The sequence below is a fragment of the Microcaecilia unicolor genome, chromosome 3, assembly GCF_901765095.1.
Source record: "Microcaecilia unicolor chromosome 3, aMicUni1.1, whole genome shotgun sequence".
NCBI lineage: Eukaryota > Metazoa > Chordata > Amphibia > Gymnophiona > Siphonopidae > Microcaecilia > Microcaecilia unicolor.
The window spans coordinates 52,412,354-52,426,627 of NC_044033.1; the positions used below are offsets into that span (position 1 = coordinate 52,412,354).

Sequence of the window (14,274 nt, forward strand, 5' to 3'; positions counted from 1 at the left end):
AACAGGAAGTAACCTGTTACGGGGCAGAGGGAACAGGGAACCAGTGGAGCCGACAGCCACATGGCTGCTTTCTGCGCCCCTCCAGTGGCGTGCACCTGGGGCAGATCGCCCCCACTGCCCTGCCCTAGGTACACCACTGCTTAACAACTAATTAGCAGTATCAACTGGCTTTAATTAGAATTAATGTACACAACTTTCTAGGCATATGCTATAATGCGGTGTGCATAAATTATAATACGTGCAGTTGAAAAGGAGGCATGGATTGGGCAGGCTGTGGGCATTTCAAAGAAATTATGCGCACTATTACTACTACTACTACTACTACTATTTAGCATTTCTATAGCGCTACAAGGCATACGCAGCGCTGTACAAACATAGAAGAAAGACAGTCCCTGCTCAAAGAGCTTACAATCTAATAGACAAAAAATAAATAAAGTAAGCAAATCAAATCAATTAATGTGAACGGGAAGGAAGAGAGGAGGGTAGGTGGAGGCGAGTGGTTACAAGTGGTTACGAGTCAAAAGCAATGTTAAAGAGGTGGGGTTTTCAGTCTAGATTTAAAGGTGGCCAAGGATGGGGCAAGACGTAGGGGCTCAGGAAGTTTATTCCAGGCGTAGGGTGCCTAACTTAGGCGCTGGTATTTAGGCCTGGTTTTAGATGGCCTAAACGGGTGCACCTAAATGTTAGTCTCAAGACCGTGAGCATATTCTATAAACAACGCATTACTTTAGACGTAGTTTAAAAAATCACGCTAACCACGTGGTTTTTCAGCACCGATTTTTAAGGCACCATATATAGAATTCTCCCCCCAATGAACATTGTTCAATATGGGAACACTGCTAGTCAAGAGTAGGCAGTGAGGTACATAACACCTAAGGGAGATAAAACCAGAAAAATTAAACTACTAACAGCACAGTCTGATAGTCAGGTAACATATGGGAGATACCAATATGCTCATCCTAGGCGTATTTCGTTTCAGCGCTGATTTTTTAGGCATGATATATAGAGTCCTATATGTCTATCACTATTAAAAGTTATATAGGAGAGGCTAGCAAAATGAGGTAAAAGAAAAATCAAGCACTTTTAGAATCCATTTTTTTTCCTATTAATCCAACTGTTTTTAATGCTCTCTCTTACTATAATTTAAACCAGGTTTAACATCTCCTATCTATGAATGGATATGGGGAAAAAACCTAGCAGAAAATTTCAACAGTTCAGTAGCTAAGAATTAAGGCCCCCTTTTACAAAGCTGCGTTAGTGGCTGTCGGTGCGGTAAAGCCGACACTGTGTCGGCACTGCTGCGCGGCAGCCGCTAGTGCAGCTTTGTAAAAGAGGGCCTAAGTAAACTAATCAACAGATTGTAGTGAAGGAAGGCAAGAGGCAATGTAAAAGGCCTGTTCTCCCTAGCATAGCAGGGCTGAGAGATAGAAAGCTATATTTTTTCCTCTAGTAAATACATATAAGCAAGCAGTTTAGGTTAGCATAGAGAGCAGAAATCTTGAAAGCAAACCCATAGCTAAACAGTGGAAATAAAGATGTGGCAAACACACAAAAAATAACTAAGTAGTTTAATAAGGATAGAGAGCAAAAATCTGATGGCAAAACAACTACTACTTATCATTTCTAAAGCGCTACTAGACGTATGCTGCGCTGTACACTTGAACATGAAGAGACAGTCCCTGCTCAACAGAGCTTACAATCTAATTAGGACAGACAAACAGGACAAATAAGAGATAAAGGAATATTAAAGCGAGGATCATAAAATAAGGTTTCTGAACATGTGAATAAGGGTTAGGAGTTAAAAGCAGCATCAAAAAACTGAATTAGGAAAAATCCCGAAATCACCCAGTAGTATTAGAGCTCAGTGTCCTACAGGACAACATACTAAAACTAGGACTTTTGGGACCGCTGCTGGGCAAGTGCCTAAGAACCTCTCACACTGTGGCCTTTGCTTCTCAGGAAGAATCAGATGGCTCCTGTAGATCAAGGCAGCTTACAAAAGGGAGACGACCAGAGAGGCAAAGAAAGGCTGATAAATTTGCAAAATTAAGATGTTTATCAATAAAATTCCTATTAATCATCAGCCTCTCTTTGCCTCTCTGACCGTATCCACTCCTATTCGCTTCCTATTTGATTAGCAGAGGTTTGTCCTTCCTCTTTCCTGTGGTTCAAGCACATTCTAATTAAAATGGTGAAAAACCTTCTACTGCCACTACCACTTGTTAACTGAGCAAATTAAACTTGTCTAATGAGTCTTTTTTATTAAGTCAGTGCAACATTCTTAAGAAAAAATGGAAAAAGGGCTTTCAACATTGGTACATACTTTCTTCAAGATTTGAAGTGCCTCTTTATTTTCTTCCACTGATTTCTTCAGCCAGAGACATCTATATTAAAAAGAAAACATTACTATACAATGCCTTATATGCTATGTGGCATGTTATTCCTTAAATCCTAAAATAAATATATGTTTGACTCATGTAAGGTATCATCATCAGTTCCTTCACCTTTCCCCCCCCCCCCCAAAAAAAAAAAGAAGGCTGTTGTCTAAAAAATACTGCGTTAATGAATGCTACTGTCTACAGACTACCTTGAACATACTCCGCGTTTTGGGAGCCTTTTACAAAGCCGTGCTAGTGTTTTTAGCTCACGGTAAAGATCAGCTGATGGTAAACACCGAGACGCCCATAGGAATATAATGGGCATCTCAGCATTTACCGCCAGTTGATTTTTACCATGAGCTAAAAACACTAGCGCAGCTTTGTAAAAGACCTCCTTTATATTGTTCCTATATTGTCTGGGACCAATTTTCAAACAATATTTTCCAACAAGCAAAGGAGGTTGAGCCCCTTGTAAACCCACATTTATGTATTTGTCTTCAAAGCGAGTCTCCTCTTTAAGTTTGGACTACAATGTTAGGTACTGGAATGCAACTTGTCTTGAGCTACAAGAGAAAAAGATGAGAACTAAATCCCAAAAAAATCCACTGAGGAGGGAATGTGTTATCTCTATCTGAGATATCAGAGATCAGCACACCACCAAAGTGGCAATGTAAAACCAGTGCAGCCCCAAATTAATAATTAAATATACGAATACATTAAATAATGGGGATAGTTTAATGTGCATTAAGGGAAGAACATATATTTGCTTCTTAACACATGTTAAATGGCAAAATAATGTGTTATTTTACCATAACACATTAGTGTAAGTCACTGTAGGCTGTATAAGGAAATGCAAAGCATTCAAATGCACGTAATTGTTCTTAGCCCAAAATGTTCTAAGACGCTTTGGAAAGGAGAACAAATAGCCTGCATTCAGGGCCAGAACCCTCAAACATTTTATAAATCAAACAGGTTAATCTGAACATAATGTGCATGCACCTGCAACCAGTGCAGATCAATCAACAAAGGAATAGCTCTCATAGAGTGAGGGTATAAAGTAAAATTAGGTCTTACCCAATAATTTTCTTTCCTTTAGTCACAGCAGATGAATCCAGGAATTGGTGGGATGTATCCGTCTACCAGCAGGTGGAGACAGAGATAGCCAAACTGAAGACACTGGTATAAGACTGCCAGCCTCTCCATCAGTTAGTATATTTTCTATCCAAAGCAGCAGCATAAACAAACATGCAACCTTCCTCACAACAAAAAATGCAACTCCACAACTATAAACAATAAACCAAGTTGCAATGTGAAAACTTCAAAGGGTTAGGTGCAATAATGCACTCTCTCATGTCTGTTCTCGCTTACAATGATAATTTTTATATTCTTATCTGAAAAAGAGCACACGGCCCCATGAAAGAAAGGACACTGGAGGATCAGCTGAACAAAAGGAGTAAATGTGGCGGCAAGCACAGGGTGGGATCCTGGATTCATCTGCTGCGACTAAAGGAAAGACAATTATCAGGTAAGACCTAATTTTACCTTCCTTAGTGTCAGCAGCAGATGAATCCAGGAACTGGTGGGATGTACCAAAGCAGTTCTTAATTAGGGAGGGTAGCCGCGACCCCCTCCCCCAGCCAACAATGCCACACCAAAACGTGTGTCCACTTGCACCGCGACATCTATTCTCTAATGTTTTGAGAATGTATGCCGAGAAGCCCATGTAGCCTCTCGACAAATCTCATCCAAAGGAAGAACTCCAGTCTCCGCCCATGAAGTAGCCTGGGCCCTTGTGGGTTGCGCCCAAAGAGCGTCTGGCACTGCCCAACCATCTAAAATATACACTAACATAATGGCCTCTTTAAGCCAGCAGGAAATAGTCACCTTAGACGCTGTGTTTCCCCTGCAAGATCCCGAAAGGAGGACAAAGATGATCAGAACGCCGAAAGTCATTGGGCATCTGCAAATAACGAAGTAAGACTCGACGCACATCCAAAAGCCGAAGCTGCGCGAAGGTGTCCAGATAGTCCTCCTGTCTAAAGACAGGTAGAAAAAGAGACTGATTGAGATGGAAAGAAGAAATGACCTTCAGCAGAAAGGAAGGAACTGTATGGAGCATAACACCCGCCTCCAAAAACAAGAATAGGATCGCGACAGAACAACGCCTGAAGCTGAGAGACTCGAGGAGCCGACGACACAGCCACCAAAAACACCATTTTGAGAGTAAGAGCTTTCTCAGAAGCATGGCGCAAGGCTCGAATGGAGGCACCTGCATCACCCGAAGCACAAGATTTAAATGCCAGACTGGGCAAGGATGGCAAAGAGGGGACAAAGGTTGAGCTCCCCGGAGAAACTTAACAACATCCAGGTGAGCAGCCAGATACGCTCCAGATACTCGTCCCCTATAGCATGCAAGAGCAGTCACCTAAACCCATAGGGAATTATACGCCACCCCTTCTGCAATCCTGCCTTGAGGAAGGCCAACATTTGCGCCACAGATGCTGAAAATGGCGAACTCATGCACAAAGCACACCATGCCTCAAAGGTCCGCCAAACTCGAGAATAAGCCATAGACGTCGACCACTTCCGAGCTTGGAGCAAGGTAGTTATCACCGCCGCCGAATAACCTTTCTTCCTCAACTTAGACCTCTCAAGAGCCAGGCCATAAGACCAAATGGGAGGGAGCCTCCATCCGGACCAGACCCTGGCTGAGCAGATCCGGCGAAACTGGAAGGCGGAGAGGTGAGTCCCATAGAAGATGAATCAGATTGGCATACCAAGGTCGCCTCAGCCAATCCTGAACTTCCAGAATGATGGGCCCGTTGAGCCTACCAATCCTGTGCAGCACCCGGCCTATCAAGGGCCATGGTGGGAAGACAAAGAAGAGGACCACCTCCAGCCAAGGCTGCAGCACAGCATCCAAGCCCTCAGACCCGAGTTGACTTTTCCAACTGAAGAATCTTGGCACTTTGGCATTCTCCTGGATGGCTGTCAGATCGATCTCTAGTGTTCCCCACATTTGACAGATGATATGAAACGCCTGAGCAGAAAGTTCCCATTCTGCTGCATCCAGTTGATGCAGACTGAGAAAATCCGCTTGAACATTGCTCTCCCCCAAAAAGTGTGCCGAAGAGAAGCACACAACATGAGACTCCGCCCACTCCTATAGGTGATGCACTTCGAAAGCAAGCATCAAACTCTGCAAGCCTCCATGCTGATTGATATAGGCCACAGTTGTCGTGTTGTCAGACAACACTCTCACCACCTGGCCGATCCCTAGATCCTGAAATACCAGGACTGCATTCACTACCGCCCTGAGTTCCAGGCAGTTGATTGGCCACAGTGTCTCTGCCACTGTCCAATGACCCTGAGCATAACAGTGGAGACAATGGGCTCTCCAGCCCAACAGGCTTGCATTTGTAACTACTACCACCCACTGTGGTGACACCAGGGGCATTTCACACCACAAATTGGGGACCAGACACCATCTGCTGAGAAGGGAAAGCTGTAAGGGCTACATGCGTGCCCTCACCCATGGCACAACCTCTAACGTGGCTGCCATCAAGCCCAGTACTTGCATGCAGTCCCAAGCTCATGGACTGTTCAACTTTAAATGTGATTGCGAGCGCAGCTTGAGTTGCCTGTCCTCCAGCAAGAACACCAGTCCCTGCCTCGTGTCAAACCAAACTCCCAGGTAAACTAGGGACTGGGTAGGAACCAGGCAACTCTTGGTGAAATTGAGCACCCAGCCCAGAGACTGCGAAAGGGTGATTACTCTGTCAGTGGCCAAGCAACTCTCCTGTTCAGAGTTCGCTCGGATCAGCTAGTCGTCAAGATAAGGATGAACTCGAATGCCCTCTTTGTAAAGGAAGGTCACCACCATCACCATGACCTTGGAAAAGGTGCGGGGAGCGGTTGCCAACCCAAAGGGCAATGCCCAAAACTGAAAATGGTGTCCCAGGATGGCAAACTGAAGAAACCACTGGTGCGGAGGCCAGATCAGAATATGCAAATACGCCTCTTTGAGGTCCAGAGCCATTAAAAATTCTCCCAGCTGGACCGCTACAATGACGGACCGCATGGTCTCCATATGGAAGCGACACACTCTGAGAAACTGACTGAGCTTCCTGAGATCCAGAATGGAATGAAAGGCACCCCCTTTCCTGGGCACCATGAAATAAATGGAGTACTGACCTGTATGTTCCTCGGCCGGAAGCACTAGAACCACAGCCCCAAGCTGCAGAAGATCTCCCGTGGTGCACCGAGACTCCAAGAAAGAGTCGGCGATGGGAGAGCAAAATTCTAGGTTGTACCCATTGTGAATAACTTCCAGGACCCATTGATCTGACATAACTTTGGCCCGCTCCTGGTAATAGAGAGCCAGCTGGCCCCCTACCTTCTGTACCACAGAGTGGACCAGCGACCCATCATTGTGAGGGGTGGGCCAGAGTTCCCTGAACGGAAGCACCATCTGAGGCTCTTTTGTCAGCCTGAAAGGAAGGCTGCTGCTGAAATCTTGAGTACTGAAAGGCTCCTGCAGATTGACCAGGCCTGTATTGTCGAGCCTCCTGGAACAGAGGTTGAGAAGAACCTGTCCATGGCACTTTAGGCTTATCCTCTGGGAGGTGCTGAGATTTAGAATCTCCCAAATCCATAACAATCTTCTCCAGATCTTCTCCAAATAGCAATTTACCCTGAAAGGGTAATCCGGTAAGCCACTGCTTGGAAGCCATATCCACCGACCAATGACGGAGCCACAACAGGCGGCGAGAAGAAACCGCTAATGCCATCTGCTTGGCAGGAGCGTGCACCAAAACATAGAGAGCATCTGCCAAATAAACAAGGCCACTCTCCATGTGGGACAAACCAGAGGTGAGAAACACCGCCTCCTGATCCTGTTCCATGAACTGTTGGAGCCAACTAAGACAAGCTCTAGCAGCATACAAACTGCAAATAGAGGCTACTTCAAAGAACCGCTTCAAGGAAGCCTTGAGGCACCTACCCTGCACGTCTTTTAGCACCACACCACCCTCCACAGGGAGAGTAGTCTTCTTGGTAACAGCCGTCACCAAAGCATTGACTTTAGGGAGAGCAAACTGCTCCACCTTATCCGCACTCACCAGATAAAGTCGTACCATAGCCTTTGCAACCTTGAGGTCTGCATCCAGGTCCGACCACTGGGCCAAAATCAATTTATGTATGGCCTCATGCACCGGGAATGCTCTTGTCGGTTTCTGAGTGCTCACCACCTTAGGATTAACCACGCCTGCAGCTTGAATAATTAGTGAAGGCAACTCCTCCTTATGAAAAAGCAACACCGCTACGGGATCATCCGCCTTCTCCTGGAGGAGTTTGCCCTCTTGTCATCTAAGCCAGCATGTCACAATAACACCTGAGAAGGGGTTGCCAGAGAAGCAGGCGTGGGCATAGGTACCAAAGACCCAGCCTCTGACCCAGACACCAGCCTTCTGCACTTGAGGAATGGATCCTGAACTGGAGATGGCAAGGTCTGCTCCAAATCCCCCACAGGGCCCCCGGGGGCCACTGGACCTGCCGCACAAAGAACGTGAGGAAAAGTGTGTTTAAGCACATAGGCTTGATGCATTAATAAAATGAATTCCAGGGGGAAAAACTCCCCCCCCCCCCCCCCCCCCCCGAGGCATCAATCCCTGGAGATCCATCCAACAAGGTCCCCGACATAGGCCGAGACACACTCGCCAAGGAGAGGAATGCAGTTCCCTCCTGAGAAGCCGATGTTCTTGCATCTCCTGCCGAAAGAGAACTCAGGCCTGCAATAGCTGCAATACTGCCATACAAAACGGCACTCGGGCCGGAAAACTCCACGCAGGACTGGGAGCGGAGAGAGAACCCTCCCTCCTTCTATCAGCGCACCCCGAACTGCAGACTCCGCTCACAGCCGCTTCCCACAGCAGGAACAGAGTTTAATTGTTTCCGCAGTCATTGGAAAAAGAAATTAAACCGGCAGTCACCCAAGCAGTGCTCCAGCAGCAGCGGACCTCCCAGCAGAGAGCCTGTACAAGAACAGGGCTCCCCAATCCAGCTCTAATTCAGGCATGTCAGTTTTTGTTTTTTCTAATAAAGGAATCGGGCTATGCTAGCTGATTTAGGTCTTTTTTTTTTCTTTATGTTGCGAGGAAGGTAGTACAGCCACAAATAGCCCTGCAGAAAAACTGGAAGAAGGGGTACAGAGGCGAGTCAGGGACTTAGGAGCTTACAGGTATGTCTCTAAAGATGGCAACCTTCAGCCAACCACCCCCTGCCTCAACTGGCCTCCACAGATAACTCCAGGAGATGGGAAGCGAACGTCCAACACCTGCTGGAGATAGAGATATACGAATTGATGGAGGAGCTGGCAGTCTCATACCAAATGCCATCAGTTTGGCTATCTCTATCTCCACCCGCTGGTAGATGGATACAACCCACCAGGTTCCTGGATTCATCTGCTGCTGACACTAAGGAACATTAGTTATGGTTGACAAATGTGTTCTTTCACTGTTTTTGTCTTTTCTTTTTACCTTTCCTTTTGTACTGCTCAATTTTGTTATACTTTTCTATAAATCATAAGTTTAAAAAAAAACCCAAAAGGAATAGCTCTACTCCCAATTGCCCTGTAGAAAAAGTAACTGCAGCTAACAATATGCCAATAGATGTTTTGAACTGTACCATCAATTGGGCAATATTTTAGGAGGGCTTATTTCTCTGGAACCTCCCACTCCAATTTGGCCTATTTTTCAATTAATGCATCTTTTAACCAGTTTTTCCCGCATGCCAAGTTTCATCTCATTCCCTTAAATTTTCTGAGTTATTTTGCTCCCAGAGTTATTTTCAACCTCTTTTGTATAATTCTTTCCTACTTCCACACAGAAGGCGTGAAAAAACATGGCTCATGGAATTTTCCAACTCCTGTGTGTGTGTGTGTTTGTGTGTATATTCATGTGTGTCTTTTGTCTATGTGAGTGTATGTGTCTACCACTAAACCATTCTAGATCCTCTTCAATTTAGAGATAGAAAACTTTATATGTATATATGCATGTACAATTTTTAACAGTCAAATTTACTTCAGATGATTCAATATATATATTTTATCTTGAACCTCAGCGATGTCAGTCGCCCTTTTTATATATAGGGTCAACTTAACGACATCTAGTTCTTCATAGGTTCTTGTTCTTATTTAATCTAGCCAGAATTATTTTATATCATATCAACCATTTTTCACTTTAAACATTTTTAAACACTTATCTTTTTAATTTTTTGATTTTGTCGGACTCGGGGGATCAAACGTCCGACATGCACGTTTCGCCCGCAATGGGCTGTCTCAAGGACATTCCCCTACAATATAAATACATAGAAGGTTGTTTAAAACATTCCTCCGATCTTCTTAATACACTTCAACTTAGAGAAAATCTAACAAATCTCCAAATTAACACAGAACCTCTCACCCTGTCTTTCTCTAGCGTCTGCTCAGCAAAAGTTATCAGCTAAGATGGCGCCAGCTTTTTTTCAAACTGCTTAAATACGTAAAACGTTATGACGTATTTAGAATTTTAAAGAGCAAAGAAATTTTAAGCCCCGCCCCCCAGGGCATTCCACAGGCAAGCAGACAAACAAAGTTCTGCTACCGGTGGAAAACAGGTGGAAATTAAGTTAAAGATGTCCATTCGATTTCTACATTTAAACCTTTAGGAGAAACCGTTTGAAACAGAAAAATGTTAAATTGTTCTCTATAATTCAACAATTTTTTAATAGACCCACCCTCCTCCCGATAATCCAGACATTCAACAATTCTCCATTTAATGTCATCCCATGAATGCTGCTTCTAAAGCCAATGTTCTACCAAAGGGGCTTGTAAATTCTGAGTTGTAATCTTAGATTTATGTTCATTTAAACGAGTTTTTATTGATCTGGAAGTCCTCCCGATATAAACTAAATCACATGGGCATACAATGGCATATATAACGTTCTTACTTTCACAGTTAGTTTTAAATCTACTTTTCATAGTTATATTTCTATCTGGTACAGTCCAATTTTCCTCAGTTATCGCTAGCGGACACCATTGACATTGACCGCAAATGGTTTGATTACCCTGAACATCTATTGTAAACTCTTTCGTAAAAAATTTATTTTTACTAAGACGTTCGCCTAATGTTTTACCTCTAGTATAGGATATTAAGGGTAGATCTTCAAAGCATGAGTATAATCTCATAATATGCCAATAATCTTTCATCACTTTCGCTATTTTTTGACTTATCCCCGTGAAAGGTAAAATACAGGTAAGGCAATCTTCTTCTATTTTAGGAGTTTCCTGTATCAGAAGCGATCTCTGGGCAAATCTCGCTCTAGTATACGCTCTTTTTATAGCCACTTCTGGATAGCCTCTTGCCCTAAATCTTTCTTTTAGCTCCTTAGCCTGTTTTTTAAACTCTATTAAAGAAGAGCAAACTCGTCTTGCCCGCAGAAATTGGCTAATGGGAAGGTTAAACTTTAAATGGAAAGGATGAAAACTATTGAATCGCAACAGAGTATTTCTGCTTATTGGTTTCCGATATAGAGATTGAAGAGACGACTAGACGAATTTCATATTTAATATAAAAAGTTTACTCATTTGTTTAGTTTACAAACTGATTACCATCAATAGGGGTAGTCAGGAAGCATTTCTGTACTCAAAGCATATCTACACACACAAGCAATATACAGCAAGCTTAAGGCAAATCAAAAAATGCTATATACAGACAAAGAAAAATTCAAAATGCTTATACCTCTTTGTTCTACCTTGCTTATATAGTTTTATGAATCCTGACATCACGTGCATGCTGCAGGCAAGCTGTACCATACCATAAATCCTTTAACTTAAAGCAGAACATATGCTGCATCTGGTTCCCATTATCCCTTTTCTTTTTCTCTTATAGACAGTCAGGCGCCTTTTGCCCGTTTTGCAGCACATTCAAGACATGGGGGGGAGGTTGCATTAATCACTGTCAGCACTTCCTGCTGCTGTGAACTTCTCTTCACGTTATATTTCTTACAAGATGTATACAGTCTCTCTCCTTCCTTGTAAACTAAAAGGTCAAGAAATTCAATCGCTGTTTTCTCCACAGTGATTGTAAACGAAATATGAAGATCTATATTATTGAGCCAATCCAAAAATTCCATTAAAACAGATTTTGGTCCTGTCCATAATCCGACAAAATCAAAAAATTAAAAAGATAAGTGTTTAAAAATGTTTAAAGTGAAAAATGGTTGATATGATATAAAATAATTCTGGCTAGATTAAATAAGAACAAGAACCTATGAAGAACTAGATGTCGTTAAGTTGACCCTATATATAAAAAGGGCGACTGACATCGCTGAGGTTCAAGATAAAATATATATATTGAATCATCTGAAGTAAATTTGACTGTTAAAAATTGTACATGCATATATACATATAAAGTTTTCTATCTCTAAATTGAAGAGGATCTAGAATGACTTAAACTGGATTACTACATTATCAATAGCTACGAGTTGAAAATCTGGTTAAAAGAAGAATAATAAATAGTTCTGCCTATTGACTAGTGATATACCACTAAACCATAACACTATACAGCACCATGGACCTATCCAGAGACTTCATAATGGTCTCTGTTTTCTTTTCCGTTCTTTTATAGATAATTCGTAACATTACATTTGCATGCTTGCTTGCTTTCCTTACTAGCAAGGTACAAATAAACACCATATTTTCATCACCACAGCACACCTAAACTAAGGATCTCAATCTATTATCAACAATTGACTCTAGGATCCTTTTCCATGAGGTGACTCCTTCTGTAGAAACCACCACAGGCTACCTATAGTTAAGATGTGCATCATTTGTGGGAGGCGGGACTGGAGGTTAGGAGGCAGGGATAGTGCTGGGCAGACTTATACGGTCTGTGCCAGAGCCGGTGGTTGGGAGGCGGGAATAGTGCTGGGCAGACTTATACAGTCTGTGCCCTGAAGAGCATAGGTACAAATCAAAGTAAGGTATACACAAAAAGTAGCACACATGAGTTGTCTTCTTGGGCAGACTGGATGGACCGTGCAGGTCTTAATCTGCCGTCATCTACTATGTTACTATGTGTATATGTTTCTCTATCTTGTGTGCAAGTGTTTATATCTTCGTGGGCTGGAATATCCATGTGTGTTTTCATATGTATGCGCACATATGTTTGTGGGTGTCTGTACAAGCTTAGATGTGTGCATCTATACATAAATAGCCCAGTCCTCAAGTCACTTCACTGGCTCCCTGTCCGCTTCCGTATACAGTTCAAACTTCTCTTACTGACCTTTAAATGCATCCATTCTGCTGCCCCCATTACCTCTTCACTCTCATCTCTCCCTACGTTCCTCCCTGTGAACTCCGCTCACTGGAGAAATCTCTCCTGTCGTCCCCCTTCTCCTCCACTGTTAACTCCAGGCTACGTTCCTTTTCCCTCGTGGCACCTTATGCCTGGAATAGACTTCCTGAGCCTGTACGTCTAGCTCCATCTCTATCTGTTTTCAAATCTATGCTGAAAACCCACTTTTTCACCACTGCTTTTGGCTCCTAGCCTCTGCTCAATTGCCCTCCCCTTGTTCCTTCTCACCCAGTACTTCTCTCACCCTTAATTGTCTTGTCTGTCTGTACTTTTAGATTGTAAGCTCTGTTGAGCAGGGATTGTCTCTCTGTGTCAGGTGTTCAGCGCTGTGTGCGTCTGGTAGCGCTATACAAATGCTATTAATAATAATAATAATAATGTTAGTATATGCCCATGTATATTCATATCTATGCATACATACAAACATATACATGATTTTAATCATTATTTATTTGTACCCTGCGCTTTCCCACTCATGGCAGGCTCAATGTGGCTTACATGGGGCAATGGAGGGTTAAGTGACTTGCCCAGACTCACAAGGAGCTGCCTGTGCCTGCAGTGGGAATCGAACCCAGTTCCCCAGGACCAAAGTCCACCACTCTAACCACTAGGCCACTCCTCCACTCTTTTAGTAGAATATATTGTATGGAAGCACATATTACCTCTGATAAACAGCAGTCCTGTTAGCAGGTTCTAGAGCTTCCTGTTGTTGATTCAAAGTATCAAGCAAACCATCAAGCTAGAACATAAAAACACATATAGCAGTTTAGAAAAATGTTAAAAATTAAAGGCTGAACCTCTTTGTGAAATAAGAAATAGTTTTATTATCAACTGATAAGGTAGCTTATCTTTTTATCTATACTGTACTTACTTCTGGTGTGTTAATTTATCATCCAATAAAGAGAACCAATCTAGGGGGTTTTTTTCAGACAAAAGGTCATTTCAGTTACATTTTGAGTTAACGTTTCTTCTTAGATGGCAATCTAAGTTTGATTTAAAGATCAAGCTTAAATTCAACATGAAGAAGTACTCTGCTGCAGAAGCACATACAACTTGTGGCAAGCTCAGCAGGGAATTAAGTGGTACCAAGAACAAAAAAGAAAACACCCCATATGGCTATTTATTAAAGCAAAATGCAGATTATTTCCTATACAGCAAATATGCTTACTTACAACAAGAGTTAAACTGTACACAGCAGGATAAATCAGTCACACAAGCTAGCAAAGAAAGAAAAAGTGAACAACAACAGATGATTTCATCTCCAAACACCTCAAAACATGCATCACAACTCCCCAAATGCCTAGGTAAATAAAAATATTTATAATCGGTTATGAAGCTGCAATAATTAGCCTCTCTTTGCAGTGCAGGGGGCTAGAGGCAAGGAGAGACATTTTCGAAAGTGACGTCCAAAATTGCGATTTGGATGTCCTTGCAAAACGGTGAAATCTAGGGGCAGGGAAACCCGAATTTTAGAAACACAATGGACGTCCATCTTTCGTTTC

At 42.9% G+C, this 14,274-nt stretch overlaps 1 protein-coding gene across 1 annotated transcript in view; it reads right to left on the reverse strand.

Annotated features, from left to right (window-relative positions):
* The window catches only part of NPHP1 (nephrocystin 1), a 134,165-nt gene that overhangs the window by 81,026 nt on the left and 38,865 nt on the right, over window positions 1-14,274 (reverse strand). The window contains exons 2-3 of the mRNA XM_030194632.1: window positions 13,435-13,511; window positions 2,324-2,384 (exon numbers count right to left, since the gene is read on the reverse strand). Of these exons, the coding sequence (XP_030050492.1) occupies window positions 2,324-2,384; window positions 13,435-13,511 (138 nt within the window). The remainder of the gene's footprint in view (window positions 1-2,323; window positions 2,385-13,434; window positions 13,512-14,274) is intronic.